Source organism: Puccinia triticina, chromosome 5A (assembly GCF_026914185.1).
Source record: "Puccinia triticina chromosome 5A, complete sequence".
Taxonomy (NCBI): domain Eukaryota; kingdom Fungi; phylum Basidiomycota; class Pucciniomycetes; order Pucciniales; family Pucciniaceae; genus Puccinia; species Puccinia triticina.
In genome coordinates this window covers 6,431,541-6,451,535 of record NC_070562.1, presented here as the reverse complement: position 1 = coordinate 6,451,535, position 19,995 = coordinate 6,431,541, and the positions used below count along the sequence as shown (strand labels likewise).

At 51.4% G+C, this 19,995-nt stretch overlaps 2 protein-coding genes across 2 annotated transcripts; one reads left to right on the top strand and one right to left on the bottom strand.

The window, feature by feature from the left end:
• Positions 1–2,862: 2,862 nt before the first annotated feature.
• PtA15_5A740 (uncharacterized protein) lies at positions 2,863–6,366 on the top strand (the record flags this gene model as incomplete). The annotated part of the gene is made up of 11 exons (XM_053169534.1): positions 2,863–3,120; positions 3,197–3,372; positions 3,432–3,571; positions 3,637–3,856; positions 3,916–4,029; positions 4,095–4,260; positions 4,314–4,430; positions 4,495–4,845; positions 4,905–5,454; positions 5,516–5,610; positions 5,677–6,366. 11 exons carry the CDS (start codon positions 2,863–2,865, stop codon positions 6,364–6,366), a joined length of 2,877 nt encoding a protein of 958 aa, XP_053020721.1.
• An 11,734-nt stretch (positions 6,367–18,100) lies between these two features.
• PtA15_5A739 (uncharacterized protein) lies at positions 18,101–19,357 on the bottom strand (the record flags this gene model as incomplete). Its single annotated transcript, XM_053169532.1, has 9 exons — positions 18,101–18,158; positions 18,225–18,299; positions 18,365–18,591; positions 18,665–18,758; positions 18,832–18,905; positions 18,994–19,059; positions 19,127–19,154; positions 19,240–19,269; positions 19,344–19,357. The coding sequence occupies 9 exons, from the start codon at positions 19,355–19,357 to the stop codon at positions 18,101–18,103; spliced, it is 666 nt and encodes a 221-aa protein (XP_053020720.1).
• Between the last annotated feature and the right edge of the window lie 638 nt (positions 19,358–19,995).

Here is a 19,995-nt window from a genome sequence, read left to right as displayed (position 1 = left end):
TTTTTTACGCAAAATTATTTAGTCAATTTCAAAAAGAAAATGAACTTATGATAGAAAAACAACAACTAAGAAGTGAAACTGATTTGAGAAAACACATGATCAACAACTTGATTTTCAATACAAGGACAATTGAAGAGTATTACACAAATATATATGAACTGTGTTCTCATATCTTTTATTGTACCTCCATTTGGCTAAAATACAACAACTACATTGAGATTTCAGAATAATAACCCCTGCAGATAGGTTCCTACATATGCGGCAATAATGCGCTTTCAAAGGAATTTAAACCAATGACAGGGTACTCCAGGGCATGAGTTTTAAACCACACCAAAAAATATTTTCATCAAAATTATCAGTTGAAATTTCTTCTTGAATTTTTCTATTACGTGGGTTTAACTTCTGTGACAACTGAATTAAACTCTTGTGAGAGGGTTAAACTTCTGTAAAAAACTTCTGGAACAACAAGGTTAATATTCTGTAATACCTAGGTTAGCCGTGTGAAATACCTTGGTATTAACAATGTATTGAACATGGCAATGTGTGCACATTGCCTTCCTTTTGGGGGTTGTGCATTGGGTTTATCTACCCCCCCTTAATGACTGGTGTCAACCAGTCATTGAGATCATATGTACCCCCCCCCCCCCCGGAGGGGGCCAGGGCTGGGCCCAGTAGATCCAGCTTGACAAGGGTGTTCTCCCAGCAAGCTGGACAGATTCAGCTTGCGGGCAGGAGTCCTCTTGGCAATGCCAGCTCACCGGGTGGACCTCCCTTGCCAAGCTAGATCACATGCAGCGGTGGGCAGATACATTAACCATCTGGGTAACGCTGGCCCTAACGTAACTAATTATGTTACGTAACCACTATTTACGGATAACTGGGGGAACAAGTACGTTACGCAATTCAAACATGGGGGTAAGACGGGTCCAGTTACTATTGTAACTGTATGAGAGACCCGTTATTGGGGCCACTGGATAATCTGGGATGGCCAAGTTGGCAGGGGTCAGTCAAATGCCTGCTGCCTCTTCTGTGATGCACAAGTTTGATTCCCCATTGCGTTGCACGTCCCCGCCTGAGCTTTTGGGCCCCGGTTGCCACCGGTACCAAATTTAAGCTGTATTTCAAGTTACGGGTATCATAAAACACCAAATTTACCTACAGGTGCAGTAATCACCGCACCAGTATGTTATTGGAGCCTTAAAAACTCACAAAGAAAATTTAGTTACAGTACGTTATGTTACTTGCATGATGGGGTTACGTTATCCAAAACAAAGCAAATTGGATATTCAAAGAAGTTACAATATCCAAAATGACCCCTGTAACATACCATAACCTATCTGCCCACCGCTTTCACATGTATCCAGCTTGCCAGGACGACTGATCCCTTTTGAAGATGGATACATTCTCTCTGGGAGAAGTTATTGCAGTGAGCTGGATACATATGTATCCACCGGGGAGCTGGAGACATATGTATCCAGCTCACCGCCACAGGGGGCACCTGGGGTACCTGCCAAACATCCAACATGTGATGGAGAGTTTCTACCCTTATTTCAATGGGTATCACCCCTAGCTTTAATGGGCACATACACAAGCAAGCTTCCACTCATGGGCCATAGCCAAGCACCGGTGTGACCCCTTGGAGTGATGTTGTTTGTGTGGTCCAGAGTTCTGGGGTGTCCCAGGGGCACCCATCAGGGCCACCCCAAAGCAGGTTCTGGACTGTTCTGGACTTGCAAACCAAACTATTAGGGGGTTTAATGATAGCAATCACAATTCCTGCCACTCATAATTGCTTAATCCAGGGGACATAATCACTGGAAATTTAGCCCAAAATCCAGCCAAGAAGGTCAAACAGTCCCACTGCACATAGCCACCAGGTCAAACAAACTAATTGGTGTTTGCTTGCCAAATAAATACACAATCGGAGATAGTTGGACAAAGCGTGGTGTCCTGGGGTCAATCCTATTAAGCCTGGCATACTGTATTGGTGCTGGGACAAGGTATTGGTCCAGAAGGGCCATACACTGCCATTGAGTGATTCTGGCTGAAAAAAGTGCGCCTGGGTGTGGAGCCTCTGTTGAAATAATTACTCAGGTGAAAAAGGATTGTGTGTTGTGGAATTTGAAACACCCTCTCAGCAAACAATCTGTGCTGGTCATTAAGAGGGTTGTGTGCCATATCAGAAAATGGTCTTTCCGGTCCTTGAAAGAGTTCTGTACCCTCTCCGCAACCAGTCTGTGCCGGTCATTGAGGAGGGAGGTACTTGCAGGCGTTCCCCAGGCCCCGCACTGCTTTCTGGCCAAACCCAAGCACCTTGTACCCCACCTGGCACGGCTGTGTGGGTGTGTGGTGAGCGCAAGGGTGCGGTACCCCCCTAACAGGCACTGAATGTTCATCTCTAGCCAGCTCTGAATCCCCCTCATGTGTTGGTTGGATTTGTGATAGCTTTGGGAGCAGAGGTTTGCTATCTTTGAGCCTTGAAGCGGTGTTGATGATACAGATTTGGGATAGTTGGCCACGTGGCCTGGAACATCAAATGCCCTGCATGCTGAATTTCAGGCTTATCACTGCTTATAATTGAGACTCATAAACTGCTTGCTTGCTGGGTCTGACTTTTTAGGAACTGAACGCTTCTTCACGGTCAAGAGAGTTGTGTTGTGGGCCATTGGTTTGTGCTTTGAGATATTTCATATGATGTTGTTGTGACTGCTAATTTATACTTGTTGGGTTTGGGTTGCAGACTGGGGGGATGATTGTTGTCTGGCTGTGTAAGCTGTGGTGTTGTGGATGTGGATGGGTGTGGTGTGGTGTTGCATGTCTATTAATTTTCGTCGCCCGCGTGATTGTGCGAGGAACGCATCGATGTACTGGCCCACAGGCACTGCCACCCGGCTCGCCCACCCCAGCAGCAGCACGCCCCTCGTCGCCCTCGCCACCTCCGGCCCCTCCCCGCACGCCCCGCTCGGCCTCACCGCCACCGCCACGCCGACCGAGCTCATCGTGTGGAGCCCGCGCCCCCGGATCATCCTCGCCTCGCTCGTCCGGCGCCACGCCTGTCTCCTCCGGCACGGGCCGACGACCCTGCTGCGCTGGAGGCCCGGCCAGGCCGACCCCCTCCTCGTCCTCGCGGCCAGTCTCCTCCCCCTGATCTCCCTCGCTGCGCCTGCCCGGGCTGACCCTGCCGCGCCCGCTCCAGACCGCCAGCGCCGCCATCCTCGTCTACCGGCTCCGGGCCCTCCCCGCCCCGGTCTACGCCCCGCCCGCCGCCCAGGACGCCTCCTTCCTGCTCACCGCCCCCGCCGACCGCATCGCCCTGCCCGCACTCGCCCTCTGCTATCTCGGCGAGATCGTGCCCCCCCACCCCCTCTCCTGGTCCGTCCCCCTCTCTCCTGTGCCGGCCCCATCTGCACTGATCGGCCTCGGCCTTCTAGCCTCCACCTCTCCCCCGACCACATCCTGCTCAGCCTCGCCGGCCCCACGCCCCAGCTCTGCGCCATCCCGTGGACCGCCCTCTCCGTCCCGGGCCCCTCGGCCCGGCTGGCCGACCAGGCATGGCTCGTCGACAAGGCCGGTGCGTGTCCCTCTGCGTCCCGCGGAAGCCCCTGTGGAGTGCTGACCCGTCCTTCTCTTGTCCAGTCTCCCTGCGCTCGATCACCCACGACCCCGCGCTGGACCTCTACGTCCTCGTTGCCTCCGACGGCCGCGCCTACGTGGCCCAGATGATGGCCGCACGCAGCCCGCCCGGCTGGGCCGGCAGATGCTTCCACGACCCCGAAGCCCGGCCCGGCCGCCGACCCGCCACGGGCGCCTGTGCGCTCAACTTCCGCTTCGGGCTTGTCGCCCTCGCTGTCCAGGGGTACGTCTTCCCCATGCACTCCGTGGTCTTGTCCTGACACCTCTCTCCCGACGTTCCAGCGACGCCGTCGACGTCTACAGCCTCGCCCCGCCCGCCCAGCCCCCCGTGTACTCCCACTCGCTGGCCCCCCAGACCCCCGACCCCGCGGGGGGCGCCGTGGCTAGCTGTGCATGGTCTGTCTCCCCCCCACTCTCTCCCCCCGAAGTCCCCCGAAGTCTGAAAGTGTGTGTGTGTGCAGGACCTCCGACGGACACGCCTTGGCCATCGCCGGCCCCGCCGGGTTCGCCGTCTGGTCCGTCTACGGCCGCCTGCTCGTCGCCAGCGGCTCCGCGGGCCTCGCGCCGGAGCCGGCGCCGACCGGCGTCCCGTTCGAGGACGGCTTCATGCACGCCTGCCAGGACCTAGTTGCGCACCTTCTTTCTCTTTCTGCGGCACGTCTCTGATACCCTGTGTGCAGTTCTGGGGCCCGGGCAACTTCGAGCTCGTGCTCCTCGCCGCGCCCCGGGCCGGCGCCGACGCCCAGGTGTTCGTGGTTCCGTTTGCGAAGAGCGCGGTGGCGACGATGCATTCGCCGGTGAGCGGCGAGATCGCAGCGGTGCCCCAGCTGGAGCGAGCGAGCTGACCGAGAGTGTGTGCAGGACAACACGAGGCACGGCTTCCTGCAGCTGGACGACCGGGTGTCGGTGTACCGGGGGACGGAGGCCGCGGAGGGCGCGATGCTCGACCCGGGCGCAGACCTGTGGCAGGACATCAAGATCCCGGCGGACTACATCAGCGCCAACTGGCCCATCGAGCTCAGCTGCATCTCCGCCGACGCCGGCCTGCTCGCCGTCGCCGGCCGGCGCGGGTTCACCACCTTCAGCGCCGCCTCTGGGCGCTGGAAGCTATTCGAACACGAGCACGAGGAACAGCGCATCCGCGTCCATGGCGGCATGCAGTGGTTCGGCTCCCTCCTCGTCGTCGCCATCGACCAGGCCGGCGCCTACTCCGTGCGTCTCCCTCCCCTCTTTCCTCCCGCTGCCGCGCGCTGAACAATCCCCGTCTTCAGATCCGGCTCTTCGCGCGCGAAAACAGCCTCACGCTGGCGCACGCGCTGGCCGAGCACGCGCTGGCCCACCCGGTCGTCCTGCTGTCGATCCACGACAGCTCGGTGCTGGTGTACACGGCGGCCAACGCGCTGGAGCACCTGATCATCAAGGACGGGCGGCTGGTGAGCTGCGGGCGGGTGGGGCTGGCGGCGGCGGTTGCGGACCCGCTGCAGGCGCGGGGGCTAGGCTGGCGGGTGCCGGACGCCCAGCACTGCTTCGGCGAGCCGGAGACCGACCTGGCCCACGCGACGATCGTCCTGCTCGTGGGGGGCGCCCTGCTCCAGCTGCGCCCCGCCGCCCTGGCGTACGACGTGCACACCCTGGCCACACGCGTCGAGTTCTTCTCCCCCGGCACCCCCGGCCCCGCATCCGTCCTCCCGGCGGCCCTCGAGCCCTCGCTGTGGGCCTGGGACGCCGCCGCCGTCCGCGTCTGGCTCGGCTTCCCCGACGCCCTCTCCGCCGGCCCCCCGGCCCCCAGCCTGGCCTTCCCGCTCGCCTTCTATCCCCTCGGTAAGCGCCCCCCCCTCTCTCTCTCCCGAGATGCCAGCCGCTCACATCCCCGCTCCGCCAGCCGTGCTGCTCCACAAAGGCCTCGTCGTCGGCGTCCAGCAGCGCACGCGCATCAAGCCCGCGCTCGCCTTCGCCCTGTTCAGCCTCGTCACCCACGTCAGTCCTTTCCCTCTCTCCTCTCCCAGAAACAGGCCCCAGCTGAAGTTGCGCGGGGTGGTGTAGACGGAGCTGTTCATCCAGCACGTCGTCGCGGCCTGTCTGCGCCGAGACCGGATGGACGAGGCCGTGCAGGTGGGCACCTGTTACGCGTCGCTGGCCTACTTCGGCCACGCGTTAGAGAAGCTGCTGCACGGGGCGATCGAGGCTGCGGCTTCCCAGCGGCCTCGGCCGACGGACGGAGAGGAGCGAGCGGATGACGGCGCAGGGGAAGAGATGGCGAGGGTGGCGCGGTTCCTCGACCACTTCGCGCCCGCGCTCCAGGTCGTCGCGGGCTGTGCGCGCAAGATCGACGTCTCCCTGTGGCCGCGCCTGTTCGGCGCCGTCGGCCCGCCGCGCAGACTGTTCGAGAGCGCGCTGGCCCAGGACCGGCTGTCCGTCGCCGCCGCCTTCCTGCTCCTCCTCCCGCACTACTCGCCTGCAGACGACGGGCTCGACGAGGGCTCGGCCGACAGCCTCGCCGCCGACGCCCAGCGCCTGCTCGTGAGCGCCGTCGCCGCCACCAACTGGCCCGTACATCTCCCTCTCTTCCCATCCCTGCCGGCAAGCCCCGCTGACCCCCCCGTTTCTGGACAGTTGTGCAAGGAGCTCATGCGCTTCCTCGCCGCCCTCGACGCCTCGGGCGCCCGCCTCCGCCGCGCCCTCGCCGTCGCCGGCATCCGAACCGCCGCGGCCCCGCCGGGCGGATCTCTTTGATCGCAGCCCGGGCCCGCTTGGGTACATCGGCACCGCGAGAATGCTGCTCAGCTTCCTCTGTCAGTCAGGTATCGTCTTCGCGGGTGAACAAGTGTAGCCTCCGCTGAGAACGCTGCACCAGAATGTGAAGTCCCCGCGCACAGCGAGGTTCCACAAGAGATATCACAGGCCCAACGGCCCCGGCGTGCTGAGTTCAGCTCCTGCCTCCACATCCTAGCCGGCAGAGATCCTCGTTTTCCGATCTCTCCCGGCTAGGTAAGGTACTCCATTCTCTCTCTCTTTTCCTTCGTCCCTTCTTCTTCTTTGCTCTCCTCCATGCCCCTTCCTAGTCCATTAAAGCTGTGCTCCCAGAGAGGTCCTTGTTTTCCCATCTCTCCCCGCCTAGCCCTCGCCTATCTGCAACTTCAGAGACCCGTGAACTAGACCTCGAGTCTCTGTGCCGCTCTCGAACCATTCAACAGTGAAGGAGATCCCAACTCCTTACACTTTTTTTTCTTGTTCACACCACCCATGTTGAGTTGTCTGTTAGTCTGCTACCATGATGCATCACCACAGTATGGAGGGCTGTCGGATTGACCCATGAGCACTACCAACCAACCACCCAGCTGGCAGCCACAAGCGTCTGTAGCCTAGTTGGCAAAGGCAGCACTCTAGCATGTGTCTCAGCATAGCTGAGGTTGTGAGTTTGACTCTCACCAGACACATCTTCATTTTACAGTCTCTACAACCCAATTTAGCGGCTAAGCAAGAGCAAACCTGATCTGATCTTCTGCGCTGGCGACCGGACCAGCAATCTATCTACCTATCTATCTCGGTTCTTCTGGTCGAAAAAGGACATTGGCAGAACATCCTTCATCTTTCCATCAATCTCATTGTGTTCTATTGCCCCCTGGTTGAAAAAGGACATCACCAGGAAATCCTATCTTCTTCTCCTTGCGTCTAAACAACCCGCTGGCTGCATGAGCACCAGGAACTCTAACACAGACCCACTCGCGCCGATATCTGACCCAGAAAGGATTATCCAAGACAATCGTTGGAAGGCTTGATTGGCTGCAGCTCTTGAACAAGCTTGAATCATCCTGGTTCCTGCCCCTATCAGCCAGATCAACAACATTTTGGAGACTGCAAACAGACCACCATCTCTACTTCCTCCCATCTATCCATTGCTCCCAGCTATGCAGAACCAACAAGGTTCATCCTCAGACGTACCAGATCCTTCTGAGATGTCTCATTCTGATCTTTTGAAGGCAATCATGGTTCTTCAACAAAACACCACAACCCAACTCCTGGTCACTCAACAGCAAGTCCAGGAAGCACAGCGCCAGGCCCAAGAGGACATGAAGGCCGTCCAACAACAAGCCCGGGCCAACGTGAAAGCCGCCCACAAACAAGCTCAATCTGACCCCAAGGCAAGTGCTGCCCGCTTTGCCACTCTCGAGAATCTGGCCAGCGCGACCACTGTCAAAGACAAAAACACTTCTGTTCCTTGCCTGACGTCCGGGCGTATTGACCTGCAGTGATTTTGAGTATCAGACAGGCCCTCCTTCAAGGGCCCTTTTCAGGAAGTTGAACCTCTCCTCACATGGATTCAAGGAGTCCAAGACATGAAAGGGGTCACCCACCCGGACAACAAACGGCTCATTCTTGGCGGCCTCATTACGGAGACCAATCTCTTGTCGTTCTACGCAAACGAGTCCCCCGAGCTTAGTGGGAAGGGTTGGGATGCGTTCAAGGCAAGGCTGTGCGAGTTTTCCCTCCCCTCCAAACGGCGCACCAACCTGAAGCGCTCAGTCAATCAGCTCAAAATGGCCAATACTGAGACTTTCCTGGAGTACAGCACGCGGGCCCGGACGATTCAAAGCCTGCTGAGCTCTGATGTTGATACTTTAGGCAACTTTGAACTCGTGGAGGCCGTGACATTTGGCTTGCTGGAGCGTCTCCAATCAAAAATCAACGATCACGAAGCACTGAAGAAGAAGGATTTCACTTATGGGGAATTCGAGAGCCGCACAAGCGGTTTCTACAAGAATATGGTTAAGGACTCTGTCCTGCGACTCCGGAGGACTGCCACTCCGACCCCTTTGCTCACAGGAGACGGACTATGGCGCCTGCAATCTTACCTCAACAACGTAGGGCGCTGTCACTTTTGTAGGAAGCACTGCAGCAGTGCCCCCGGGAATCGCCCAAACCTACAAGATCGGACTCATTGCAATATTCCCTCCTTGTTTGTGACACCTCCTAAGCCTTCAATCTACATTCAGCCGACTGCGTGGACATCTCAAGGGCAACCTTCCCCGCGTAACAGACCGCCAGCTGCCGGCCGACCCGTGGGCCGTCCAGCTGGAGTTGCTGGTGTAGCCGATGAAGCACCTGATATGGATGAATTATTGGCCTCTAGTGCGGCGCAAATAGACGGCCAAGTACAGGCCCTACAGATCGGTTCCTTGGACGTCCCGCAAGAAGTCATGGAAGATCTTCAGGCGGCGGCCCTAGCAGGCAAACCGGACACCATCGAGACCTTGGGATCTCCTATACCCCCGGGTCGTGGATTGCCGTTCCCGGACATCGGCTCAGGCGATTCCTTATTGCTAGCGAGCTTGGCGGCAATTATGGATGATGAATTCATCCCCGAGGACCCTCAATTTGCCAAGGATCTTATCCTGTTCCAATTTGACAAAAAATTTGATGCGGGGAGCAACATGTATGTACCTCCCCCCTCACACGTTGTGCACCAATTCCACAAGGGCCGATGCTTACGTGGACACCCGATTGCAGCTTGGCAGAATAGCCTTCAAACTCGACTTGCTCCGATACCGAGGCCTCAAACAGTACCATCAACCATTCCCCTTGAACTTCCTTCCCCGTTATTCCTTGCCCCCTCTCCATCAACCGCAACCAGATCTTCCCCCTCGCACAAGTTGATTGGACATCCCTCCTCTCTCTTTCTCCCTCAACCAACGCGGCCAACCCCAACCAACTTAGCTAAGCTGTCCTCTCCTGCCAACCCTTCTCTCACATCATCATCCCTTAGACAAAACTCCACTGCCCGCCGCCCCCCTTGGTCCTTGTTACTTGACTGGCCCAAGCCTCCCCCTCATCTCTTCATAGGGGGGGAGACTGTGAAGACCCCGCACACAGCAAGGTTTCACAAGAGATATCACAGGCCCAAAGGCCCTGGTGTACTTAGTTCAGCTCCTGCTTCCACATCCTAGCCAGCAGAGATCCTTGTTTTCCCGTCTCTCCTGGCTAGGTAAGTTAATCCATTCTCTTTCTTTTCCTTCTTCCCTTCTTCTTCTCTCTCTACTCCATGCCCCTTCCTAGTCCATTAAAGCTGTACTCACAGAGAGATCCTTGTTTTCCCATCTCTCCCGGCTAGCCCTTGCCTATCTGCAATTTCAGAGGCCCGTGAACTAGACCTCGAGTCTCTGTGCCGCTCTTGAGCCATTCAAAAGTGAAGGAGATCCCAACTCCTTACAAAGAATCCAACCGCCAATTGTGCACACCGCCTGCAAGGTGCCGCAGTCGTGTCAACCACTGCGTGCAAATCCAGCTGCTTGGGAACTTGTGAGGAATGTGTGTGAGCTGGCGGGAGTTTCATCACACACCTGAGATTATGTGAGTTGGATGGCAACCATCAGGCCAACAGCCTGAGCTATTTTATCTTAAATGCAGCATGGAGGGCAAGGAATTGCAGGGCTTCAACATTCCTTCCCAGCCACGCTCAGATTTGTGGCTCCGCAAAAGGGGCAATAGCGCACAAGTCCCTCCTGTCAAGGGCTGTTGGAGGCTTGCTTTGCCAGATCACACACCCCGCAACAGAGGGAGCATGTTAAGTTTGAGTTGACCCTGCTGGGGCCAGCGCTCTGCCTGGCCAGGGCGGGCTGTGCTCTGTAAGTGCCGGGCCGGGGCCAAAGAGGGTCTGGAGAATCCTTGCACCATTTGCACCTGCTGGGGCTGTGCGGGGTCTACTGGCACATGGGTGGAAGCACCAGAGGGGCTCTCGCATGGGCACTCCAAGACGCGCTGTCTTGCCTCCATGCACCTCAGTAAGCGCCACATTCTTGGCCCCTTCTGGCTGGCTTTCTTCCCCCCAAATCACGCACCTCTTGGGCGCCCCACTCCCTTCTGGATGCGCCTTGGGGCACACCTGTGGCCATTGATTGGCCCCTCTTTTGGCAGCCATCCTTGCCACTTGTTCTTTCCACCTGCCATAAACCATCTGTCTTGCCCTAACAACCAGCTTGCCATCAGGTTTGTGGTTGTTACACCACAGCTGCCAGGGGGGTGCATCCACTGCTACCAGCTGTTCACAATATGCCCATCACAACACACCAGTCATTTCCCGCTGAAAAACAATGCTAGATTGGGCAGATTTTCTTATATGTAGTCTGATAAGATCAGCAGCAAATTTCACCACTGCCAGAGCTACGCTACAGGACAAAGCGTGCCAATTTTGGCTCCACTTTGCTACGCTTTGAGGATCTGGGGCTGGGCGCTTTGCATTTATTGTCAAGGGAACTAGAAAACACATCATAATGGTGAGCTCTTTTCAGTTGTACGGATCAGCATCCTGCTACACTTCTTGCTATAGTAGCCAAAAACAAGTACTAATCTTGCAATTTTGCTGCTAGCCTCATTCAATTCTCAATCCTTGTCATCATCATATTGATTATTGATTTGCATTGGTGACATTGTGCACAGGAAGGCGGACTGGATTGCTACACATTTGGTGCTACAGAGCGCTAGTAGTGCCAATCCTGCCACTGTGCTAAACTGTAGCAAAAGCAAAAGAATGTCAGATTTACAGGAGCAGTGGTGGCGCTTTGGGTAGCTGTTTTGTGCTAGTTCCAACACTACTCTTCATCAAAAATAGAGGCTTCCTGATTGGCTATGCAAAAGTGCTGCTTTTTGTAGCAAAGCGTAGCTCTTGCAGAATTGCAGGAATGAACCCAGGACAGCCAATAACACACAGTTTGTTGGAAAATGATATCATTGCGCAGGGCATGATAATTCACACTTCTTGAAAAGACAAAACTCAAGAGAAAAAGATGAGGAACAATAAGTGGGCAAACATGAGACAGACAACAATTAATGGTTTGTGCCATTAATTAATACTTGTGAAATAAGCTGTCACTAACTATTTTTCTAGAAAATTGGAGGGAAAGAAGTGAAATGGAATCCTCAACACAGTGTAAATGAGCTCCCAATTGGTGCTGTTTTTTTGTTCCTGAAACATTTTTTGAAGCTTGTCAATAAAATGATCTTTGTAAGTTTTCAAAATTGACTTGCATAAAATCATAACACTATAAAATTGGAAACTTCCAAGCTGAAAAGATATGTATACCATCCAAACACTCAAAGTGAAGCAATATTTCTAAAATGCTACCTAAAAAATAAAAATAAGCTATGAATTCATGTAATGAAAATTTCATTATTTCAACTTTGAAAATCTGAAATCTTGCCATCCTAATCATCATTCCTCATCTATAGATTCCTCTTGATACATGAGATTGACCATTGTAAGGATTGACATTTTGATTCAACCAAAGGTTTCAAAAAGTATTCATCATAGGATGCAGATTTCAGGATAGAAGAAATATTCTTGGAATGCTTGTTTTTCATAATCTTGATGTAAGACAATAGCTTATCCAGTTCTACCAATGATTCTTCTGGATCCCTTAACTTTTCAACAAATCCAAGGCTCTGAGAAACTAAACTATAATCTGCAGAATATTTTTGATCTGCATAAACATAAACCTTGTCCATTTCAGAAAGAAGCTTTTGACTTGAGTGCAACAAATTGAGTTTCTGGATTAAATCTTTGTCTTGATCCTCCAATGCTGAGAAGATCCCTTGATGATATTTTTGAATAAACTCAAAAAACTGTGATAACAATATGATTTCTAAACCACCTTCTTGGCCTGATGAAATTTTCTTGAATATTTCAAGTGCCTCTTGAATGGCAGGCTGAATGGTTTCTAAAATTTGGTCCCCTTCCTTTTTGTAGTAATCATCTTCAAGTGATATAAGTGATTTGCAAAACTCACTCATACTTCCTTCAAATTTTGATTTTTGAGAGCGTGCAAAACCATAAGGCCGCAAGTAGTGCTTGGATTTGAGAACAAGTTGGTGGTATGAAAAAAATCTTGTTTCTCAAGCTCAAGGAATTTGAAGGGAGATCATTTCAAAAACAACCACATAGACACAAGATGTCAGTATTAAAGGAAGTTTTACTCAGTTGTGTTATTTTCCCTTGCCTTTAAACAAATTCAGAAAATCTGTAAAAAACCAGTGGTTATAGAGACCTTCTACAACTGTAGGATACAAGAAGCTCCCATCATAAATATCATAACCTTGGGAATGATACCAGCTATTTATTCTTGCCATATATGATGTGGCATACTTCAACATGTGTTGGTTAAAAAAATCATTCAAATCTTGGACTGTAATGAACTCATGCTTGTACATGAGGTTGATGGATTGAAAAAAAACCTTTCTGAATTGAATTGCATTGTGATCATCAATTTGGCGGCGCCCCATATCATCTATTTCATTGGCCAGAGTCAGCATATTTTCCATCAAATCAATAGTTGCCTGGCGCATTGAACATTTGCAGTCATGCCTATGAGACATCCTTCCTCCAAGAGCTGCTGGTGATTGAGATTCATACAAGGATGTATTCCCATTGCAATGATCTGGAATGTATCAAAAACAAATAATTCCATCAGTAAATCCATCAGGCCTGGGTTGAAAGAGTTTGAAATAATTCTTACCCCACTCTTCCTCAGGGTTTTCTGTGGGAAGAAAACTGATTTGAGAGAAAGTTTTTGTTTTCAGATCAGTTTTTCATTCCAAATCCTCTAGAATGAAGCTGTAATTCATCATGTGTGAATGAGAGCAGCCAACAGAATGAATTTACTCACACCTTTATATGTGGGCAGTCATAGATATTTCTCAAAATGTTTCCATGACTCAATATGCTCACATCAGATGATTCCTCAAGACCTTCCTCTCCCTCTGACCTCAAAATCTCAATGTTAACCATACTCTTCAACACTGATAGCCTATGGTTCACGTGAAGTAAAATCAGTTTGTCAACTTTGTTCAAGGCTGTCATAAGTGATTTATTTTGATCCATTGTTGTCAAAATCAATAAGATATCTGGTGAATTTGTGTTTATATAATTCAAGTCCTTCAGAAGTAAATTTATAAGACCTGTTTGATACTAGTCAGGAATAGTTCTTTGCATGATGAGTTTTTCAAGTTTAGAATATGCAAGGAGAAAGACCCACTTCTTCTCCCTTTCAAAGAGTCTGGATTTTTAACTTCTAAATGTATGATATATTGGTTAGATTTATTCCTTCTTGTTAATGAGCATTGGATTCAATGAGCTGCAGTCACTCACGGCTTATTGCCAAGCCCTCTGCCTGAATATTTCCTTGTGTCCTCAGCTCTGGGATTTTTTCTATGAAATCTAAAGCACTCTGTTCTTCTTTGGTGTATGAAAGTTCTGGACTCCCAACAAACTGGGAGATTTCCATCCCTTCACCCAAGTTACTCCAGTTTGTATCAGATATGGTGGTTGAACTGGAATCAATATATTTTTCTTGTGCAAAAAAGGACAAAAAAATGAATCAGCAAAGCATGTGTATCCTTGATCAAAGCAAAAATAGAGGATTAATACAATGAAATTTCATTTTCATGCAGACCTTGTTTTGTTGCACTTGGCTTCCCTCTTATTCCAAAACGCCTGAACATACATTGTGTTGCTGGCAAGGAGCACAATATAGCTAATAGGAGTATTTTTTTCAGTGTCTGAGGGGTTCAGCTGTGAATATAGGTTGAAATGAAATACCAAACAAAATTAAGGAAGATGGATTCAGGGTCTGTCTATTTCAAAAAGGCTGCTTGAGACTTATAGGCATCAACTGCAGAGAGTAAAAAAACCTTTGAGTGTGACTTGCAAGAGAGAAAAGCTATTTTCTGCTGATACAAACCAATTCTTGCTTCATGTACCAAATGATAAAGCTGCAGCTGTAACTTTGATTCTTATAGTGTTTCATTACATAAAAGAAGGCTTTTTTCACTCAGCAAAACATTTAGACAGCTCCTGATTCCCAAAAAAGCCCCTCTGTTACCTGCTCATCAAAACCAATTATTGCACCAGGTACCAAATGATACACCGTCTTCTGTAAATTTGAACCATCTGATATGTTTTCAAATGAAAAATGGCTGGATGTATTTTGGTCCTTTGTATGAAAACCCCCACTTCCCCAACAGCAACATGACATGTATGACTTCAGAAATATGAAGGATGTTCACAGTACTCTGAAATTCACCTGTGAGACGTGTTTCCTACAGGTTTGGGATAAAAGAGGGTTTAGGCCTGCCAAATGCACCCCTGCAAGTTTTTACTGCATGTACACCAAAGAGGGATAAAACTGAACTGTACCCCAAACTACTTGGGGTGGTACACACCCCTTTCAGGATGGGGTAAAAAACTTCATTGCTCAGACGCGAACTTTGCCATTTTGCCCCAACAAGAATGCCACCAGGATTTTACTCCCATTCAACATCCTGGTAATATCTGAGAAGAACCCCGTGACGCCCGGATTTTACGGTCTTTGAGTCTGCTTGTGCGCTGGCGCACAGTGCAACACACAATATATAACTTTGCAGCCAAACTCCAGAAATATGAGCTTTAGTCAATGTGGGGACGTGTACCACTGTGGTGCTGGCGCGCTGGTGTAGTCACACGTTCTGTGCTTGCATTTGACTACAGTAAAATTTGAGCGCTTCCTCAGGGGTGTACCAGGTACCTTTTTGAGGGGAAGGTGTCTTGCCCATGGCATCACATTGACGCCTCTGACACAGTGGGGCAGTTTTGGTGCTTGAAACCCACCTGATATAATGTTGTGGCAAACCAACTCCAATGCCTAGCCTTGCAGGGGCAGTTGACATCACTGCAACACTCTCCATTAAAGCATCCGGATGATATCCAGCTGCACCGGTGGTGTATGGTTGAAAGGGTTACTGTTTTCAATGTCAGCTGGGCAGATATCCTTCCATGATCTGTTCCATCTGGCCCAGTTCATTGCAAAACTTGTGACATTGATCCCTGATTATAATAGCCTGCCAACTTTTAATATTACTGCTTATACATATGAATGTGCACTCTTTGACTGTGATATGATATCTTGCAACATCTTAGATGAGCTTTGACTATCTTCCATTCATTTTCATTCATATTCATTGCCACTCTTAACCAAGTTTTGATCCTTGTATGTAGTCTATATAAACACAGCCTATACTTGCAATCAACTCCATTGGTTCTCTCTCCTTTGAAATCTGCAATATCTCATGAGCTATATCTAATGATCTAATCATACTGAGTGCCCCTTGCTCAAGCCTCAGGCACTGCCAGAAGAAGTCAAGCAACTGCTAGCAGTTGACATGTGGGTTACTGCTGTGGAACCAATGTTCTGAAAGAATATGGAGAACTAAGAGAGTTTATTTATTAGTCAGATAATTCTCATTACAACATAATAGAAATGTTTTATGACAAGTAATCTGAGAGGGTAGATTACCTAAGAGCAGGCAGCAAGCGGCTCTCTACTGAGAGAGAGAAAAGAAAAGAATAAGATGAAAATTTGGGTTATAGGAGTCTGTACTCCTGGCCAAACAGCCAAGCTGCATAGATGCAAGAGATCTTTCAGCTATCTTGCTGGTTTAAAGGCAATTTGAGATTGATTTTCACAGAGAAAAATGCAAAAAAACATACAGGGGGTACCTGCGGTACCTGCCAAAAGTACTGCTGGTACCCACCAAGCGGTTCTGGGTGTGGTGTGAGGTACTGATTTTGGCCAAAAAACTAGCAGGTGCCCAAGTCTCAAATGCCATTCTCTATTTTGAGGTGATGTTGCCTTTGTTAGATTTGTGCTTTGAAATAAATGATATATTATTGAATGTATGTCTGTTGAGCGAGGCTACCAGACAGGATGCTATTGAGATATATACAAAAGTGATGATGATAATAATAATATGATGAATATGAATGAATGGGAATACAACTGAGCGGGTGGCACTGGCCTATTTATACCAATGCCCACCATTGGTGGGTGTGCACGAGCCCGTGAGGCCCTCCTCTCCTATTGAAAGCAGCCCAGCCCACCATGGCCATCTGGCCCCACACCACGTCACCTTGCCCCTCTCTGGCCGCAAGCCGATCTTGCTCAATGTTGTTGGCTCCATCACCGCCCGGCTTGCTTCCCCCCCCCCCCCCCCGCGCCCTCCGTCCGCATCCTCACCCTCTGCGTCAGCCCGGCCTACCACAGGTTTGGCGTCAGCAGACTGCTCCTCGACGCCCTCCTCAAGCATATCCGGGCCCGCTTTGCCAGACTCGCCGCCGTACCTGTATTTAAGTATGCGTGCTTTCTCAGTGTAGCCTACTCGCCGCATTCTGTACTTTCCAAGTGTTACTTGGAGTCTCTTAGTTGTTGCACAATCAGCCCAGAGAGCATTTCTCTTACGGGCATTCAACCCTATTGCTGCTTTTACTTTCCCCGCAATTGCTTTTGTATTTGCATCTATAAGCTTGGCTAGCTCCTTACTTGAGCTTTCACCACGCCGACTAGCTTTTTGTTGATTGTATTGCTTTTGGTGCTGACTGAAAGCAATCAAAACATGCTCTGCATGTTCTAGAGACTGTAGTTTGGGTAGTCGGGGGTTGTCAATGTCAAGATCAGATGCTCTGGGGGCATTTGCTTCTTGTGACATGTTTGGTGACACTTCCTGAGATGGCTGAGTTGAGAGTATACATAAGGTGGCAGATGCTTGTTGCTCAACAGCCTTGTGGTTACAAAACTCTTATTTTCTCTCAACCTTATTATTTTCCAACGCATTCCCTTCATATTTTAATCTAGTATTACCATGTGAACATCAGTTGAGCAAATACTAGTCCAAAGCTGAGTGTTTTCTGGGCAAATACTAGTCCAAATCAAGCGTTTGCTGGGCAAATGCTAGTCCAAATCTGTGTCCCAGCTGAGCCAAGACTGGTATAGATCCAAGAATCAGCTGGGCCAGGACTGGCCCAAAGCTGGCCATGAGCTGGGCCCAAAGCTGCGCATGAGATGGGCGCCAAAGCTGAGAATGAGCTGGGAGCCCACACTGAGCATCAGCTGACCAGAGATGAGGATTGGTTGGGCCCAGTGCAAACTGAGGAGCTCCTGTGGAAATTCTGGAAGGTGAGTAGATGGTGGGTAGATGGTGGGTAGATGGTGGGTAGATGGTGGGTAGCAAGCTGGAGCAGGCATGATGTCACTTGTCATTGACTATCATTGTGGTGGTTGTTGTTGGCTTGGAGTTGCAAAAGTGCCTGCAAGTCACATTGTACTACACCCCCCAAACCTGCTTGAATGTTTTTGTGAATGTTGGTGTTCAAGAAAAGCCTTCAACACCAACTTGCAAAAGTACATGCAAGTCATGCATGGCCAACTTTGGATCCCCCTATTGTTTGGGTCTGTGGGGCATTATCAGAAGCAGAAGCGAGACCTCAATTAGAAGCAGGGGAAGAAAGCTCAGGTGTGGATGGGTGGACAGGGTATAAACAATTTCCGGATATGAATGCAATTCTTCAGAGCAGTAAGAAAATGATAACAGTACAAGGAAGAGAAAAAAAGCAAGCAGTGGGGTCTATTTATTTATTTATTTTGTTGGATGTGAGAGTCTGTCCGTTTTATTCCTGGTCGTCTTCTTCCTGTATCAGGGCCTCAGGACCATCGATCAGTCGGACCCTGTGGACCGGACAAACCCCAGTCAGTCAGACCAACCTAAAACAATGTAGATGAGGGGGAGCATACAGGATATCGGGTGTCTTGAGCCAATTCCGTTCTCCACTACCGAGCTCACGTTTCCAAATTTCGGTGAAGAAATACCTACGAGAAGCAGGAGAGTGTGAGAGACGGTGAGGGGATGCGAGCAGGAGGATGGAGGGACGGACCAGAAATGGCCGACGGCGATGCCGAGCAGGTCGCCGATCACGCCATGGTATCCGCTCGAGAGGGCCCAGCTAAAGAGGACGAGGGCGTAGGGCAGATGGCCGGCGGAGATGGTGATGACGCCGAAGAGCGACAGCCGCACGTTCGAGTTCAGCCGCGCCCACAGATACACCAGCGTGAAGCTCAGCGGGGCCGACAGGAACGGGGCGGGCGAGAGCGGCGAGAGCAGCTGTGTCCCGGGCGGCGGCCCGAAATGGCTCAGCTTCGGCTCGCTAGAAATAGCTGCGTTCTTCCGCACTCACCAGTAACAGCGTGCAGCATACTATCAGTAACCAGGCGTAATCCGCCCGATGCCCGTGATAGGTATTCTCCTCCAACATTTTCGAATACCGCATGCTGCAACAAACGACCAACCACTCAGTCCATTTCTTTTTTCAGTGTGATGAAGAGGGATGGTCGGAGGGCCCACAAGAAGAACAGGTGGAAGAAGAAGTCGAGACTCAGCGGGCCGAAGTACAGGAAATTTGTGACCAATCGCCACAGCTAAGGTCCGCCACAACAAAGAAAAAGAAGAGGATTGTCAGAAGTCAGTGTGTCAGGGGACGACCGGGCGGAGAAGACGCCGCTCAACTTGGCCGTGTTCGAACGTGGCCCGATAGGTGAAGTACAGCTGGTAGGGCGTGAGGACATGGCATTGCTAGGAGAGAGGCAAGGAGGTCAGACAGCGCGCTGAGCAGATAGGAATAGCTCTATTGGCGACTCACCACTGCGACGCTGGCCGCCAAGGCTCCCCTGCAAGGGTGCCACCAAAAACAAGCATCAGCTCCCACCCGGGATCACCGAGAGCTGTGGTGAGAGGGTGGCGGGGCGCACTTACACCAGGTAGACCTTGGTAATCGGGGGACAGCTGGCACCACACAAGTCATTGACACCGTCAGTCGTGCGCTTCCGAGAGGGTGGACGCTGGAAGGAAAGACGCACTCAGCCCAGTCCATGAGTCCTTCGCAAGAATGTGACCTTGAGGCGGCGATGTTCGGCAGAGTGTTGTGGAGGTGGTGAATGCTGGACGTGGGTGTTTGCGGGCGTTGCTGGCGGGAGAGGAGCAGAGACGGGGGCTGTCGCGGGGCTGTCCCGGTCTCGCTGACGATCGCCTGTCGCCTGGGGCCCCCCTCTCCCCCGTCGCACCCCTCGGAGGCCAGCCGTGCCTCGCCTCGTCATCGCTCTCGCACATGGCGTCATCCTCTCGCTGACTTCCTCCAGCAAGCATCCAAAAATCAGTGTCTGTATCCATGGGTCTTGCTCGTCGTGCGTTTCCGTCTGCGTTCTTCAGTGTTGGGGATCAGGCATGAGGATGCGCTATGTGCAAGCCTTTCTGAAATCTGCAGCCCTTGTGTGTGTGCAAGTCTTCAGCTACATAGCAGACCGGGCTGTGCTCTGGCAGTATCCAGAGCACAGGAGAGATTCTTGTGAGATGCCATGATCGGTTGGTTGCGGTTTCTGGCATGGCCCATCCGGGGGTTCTGTCGAGTTTAGGGTGGTTTTGGGCGTGGTTTTGTCCTGGTTTCCGCCTGGTTTTCGCTCGGCTCGCTGCCCTCCGCCCTCCGCCCTCCCCCTCGCCCTGCTTCCTCCCACT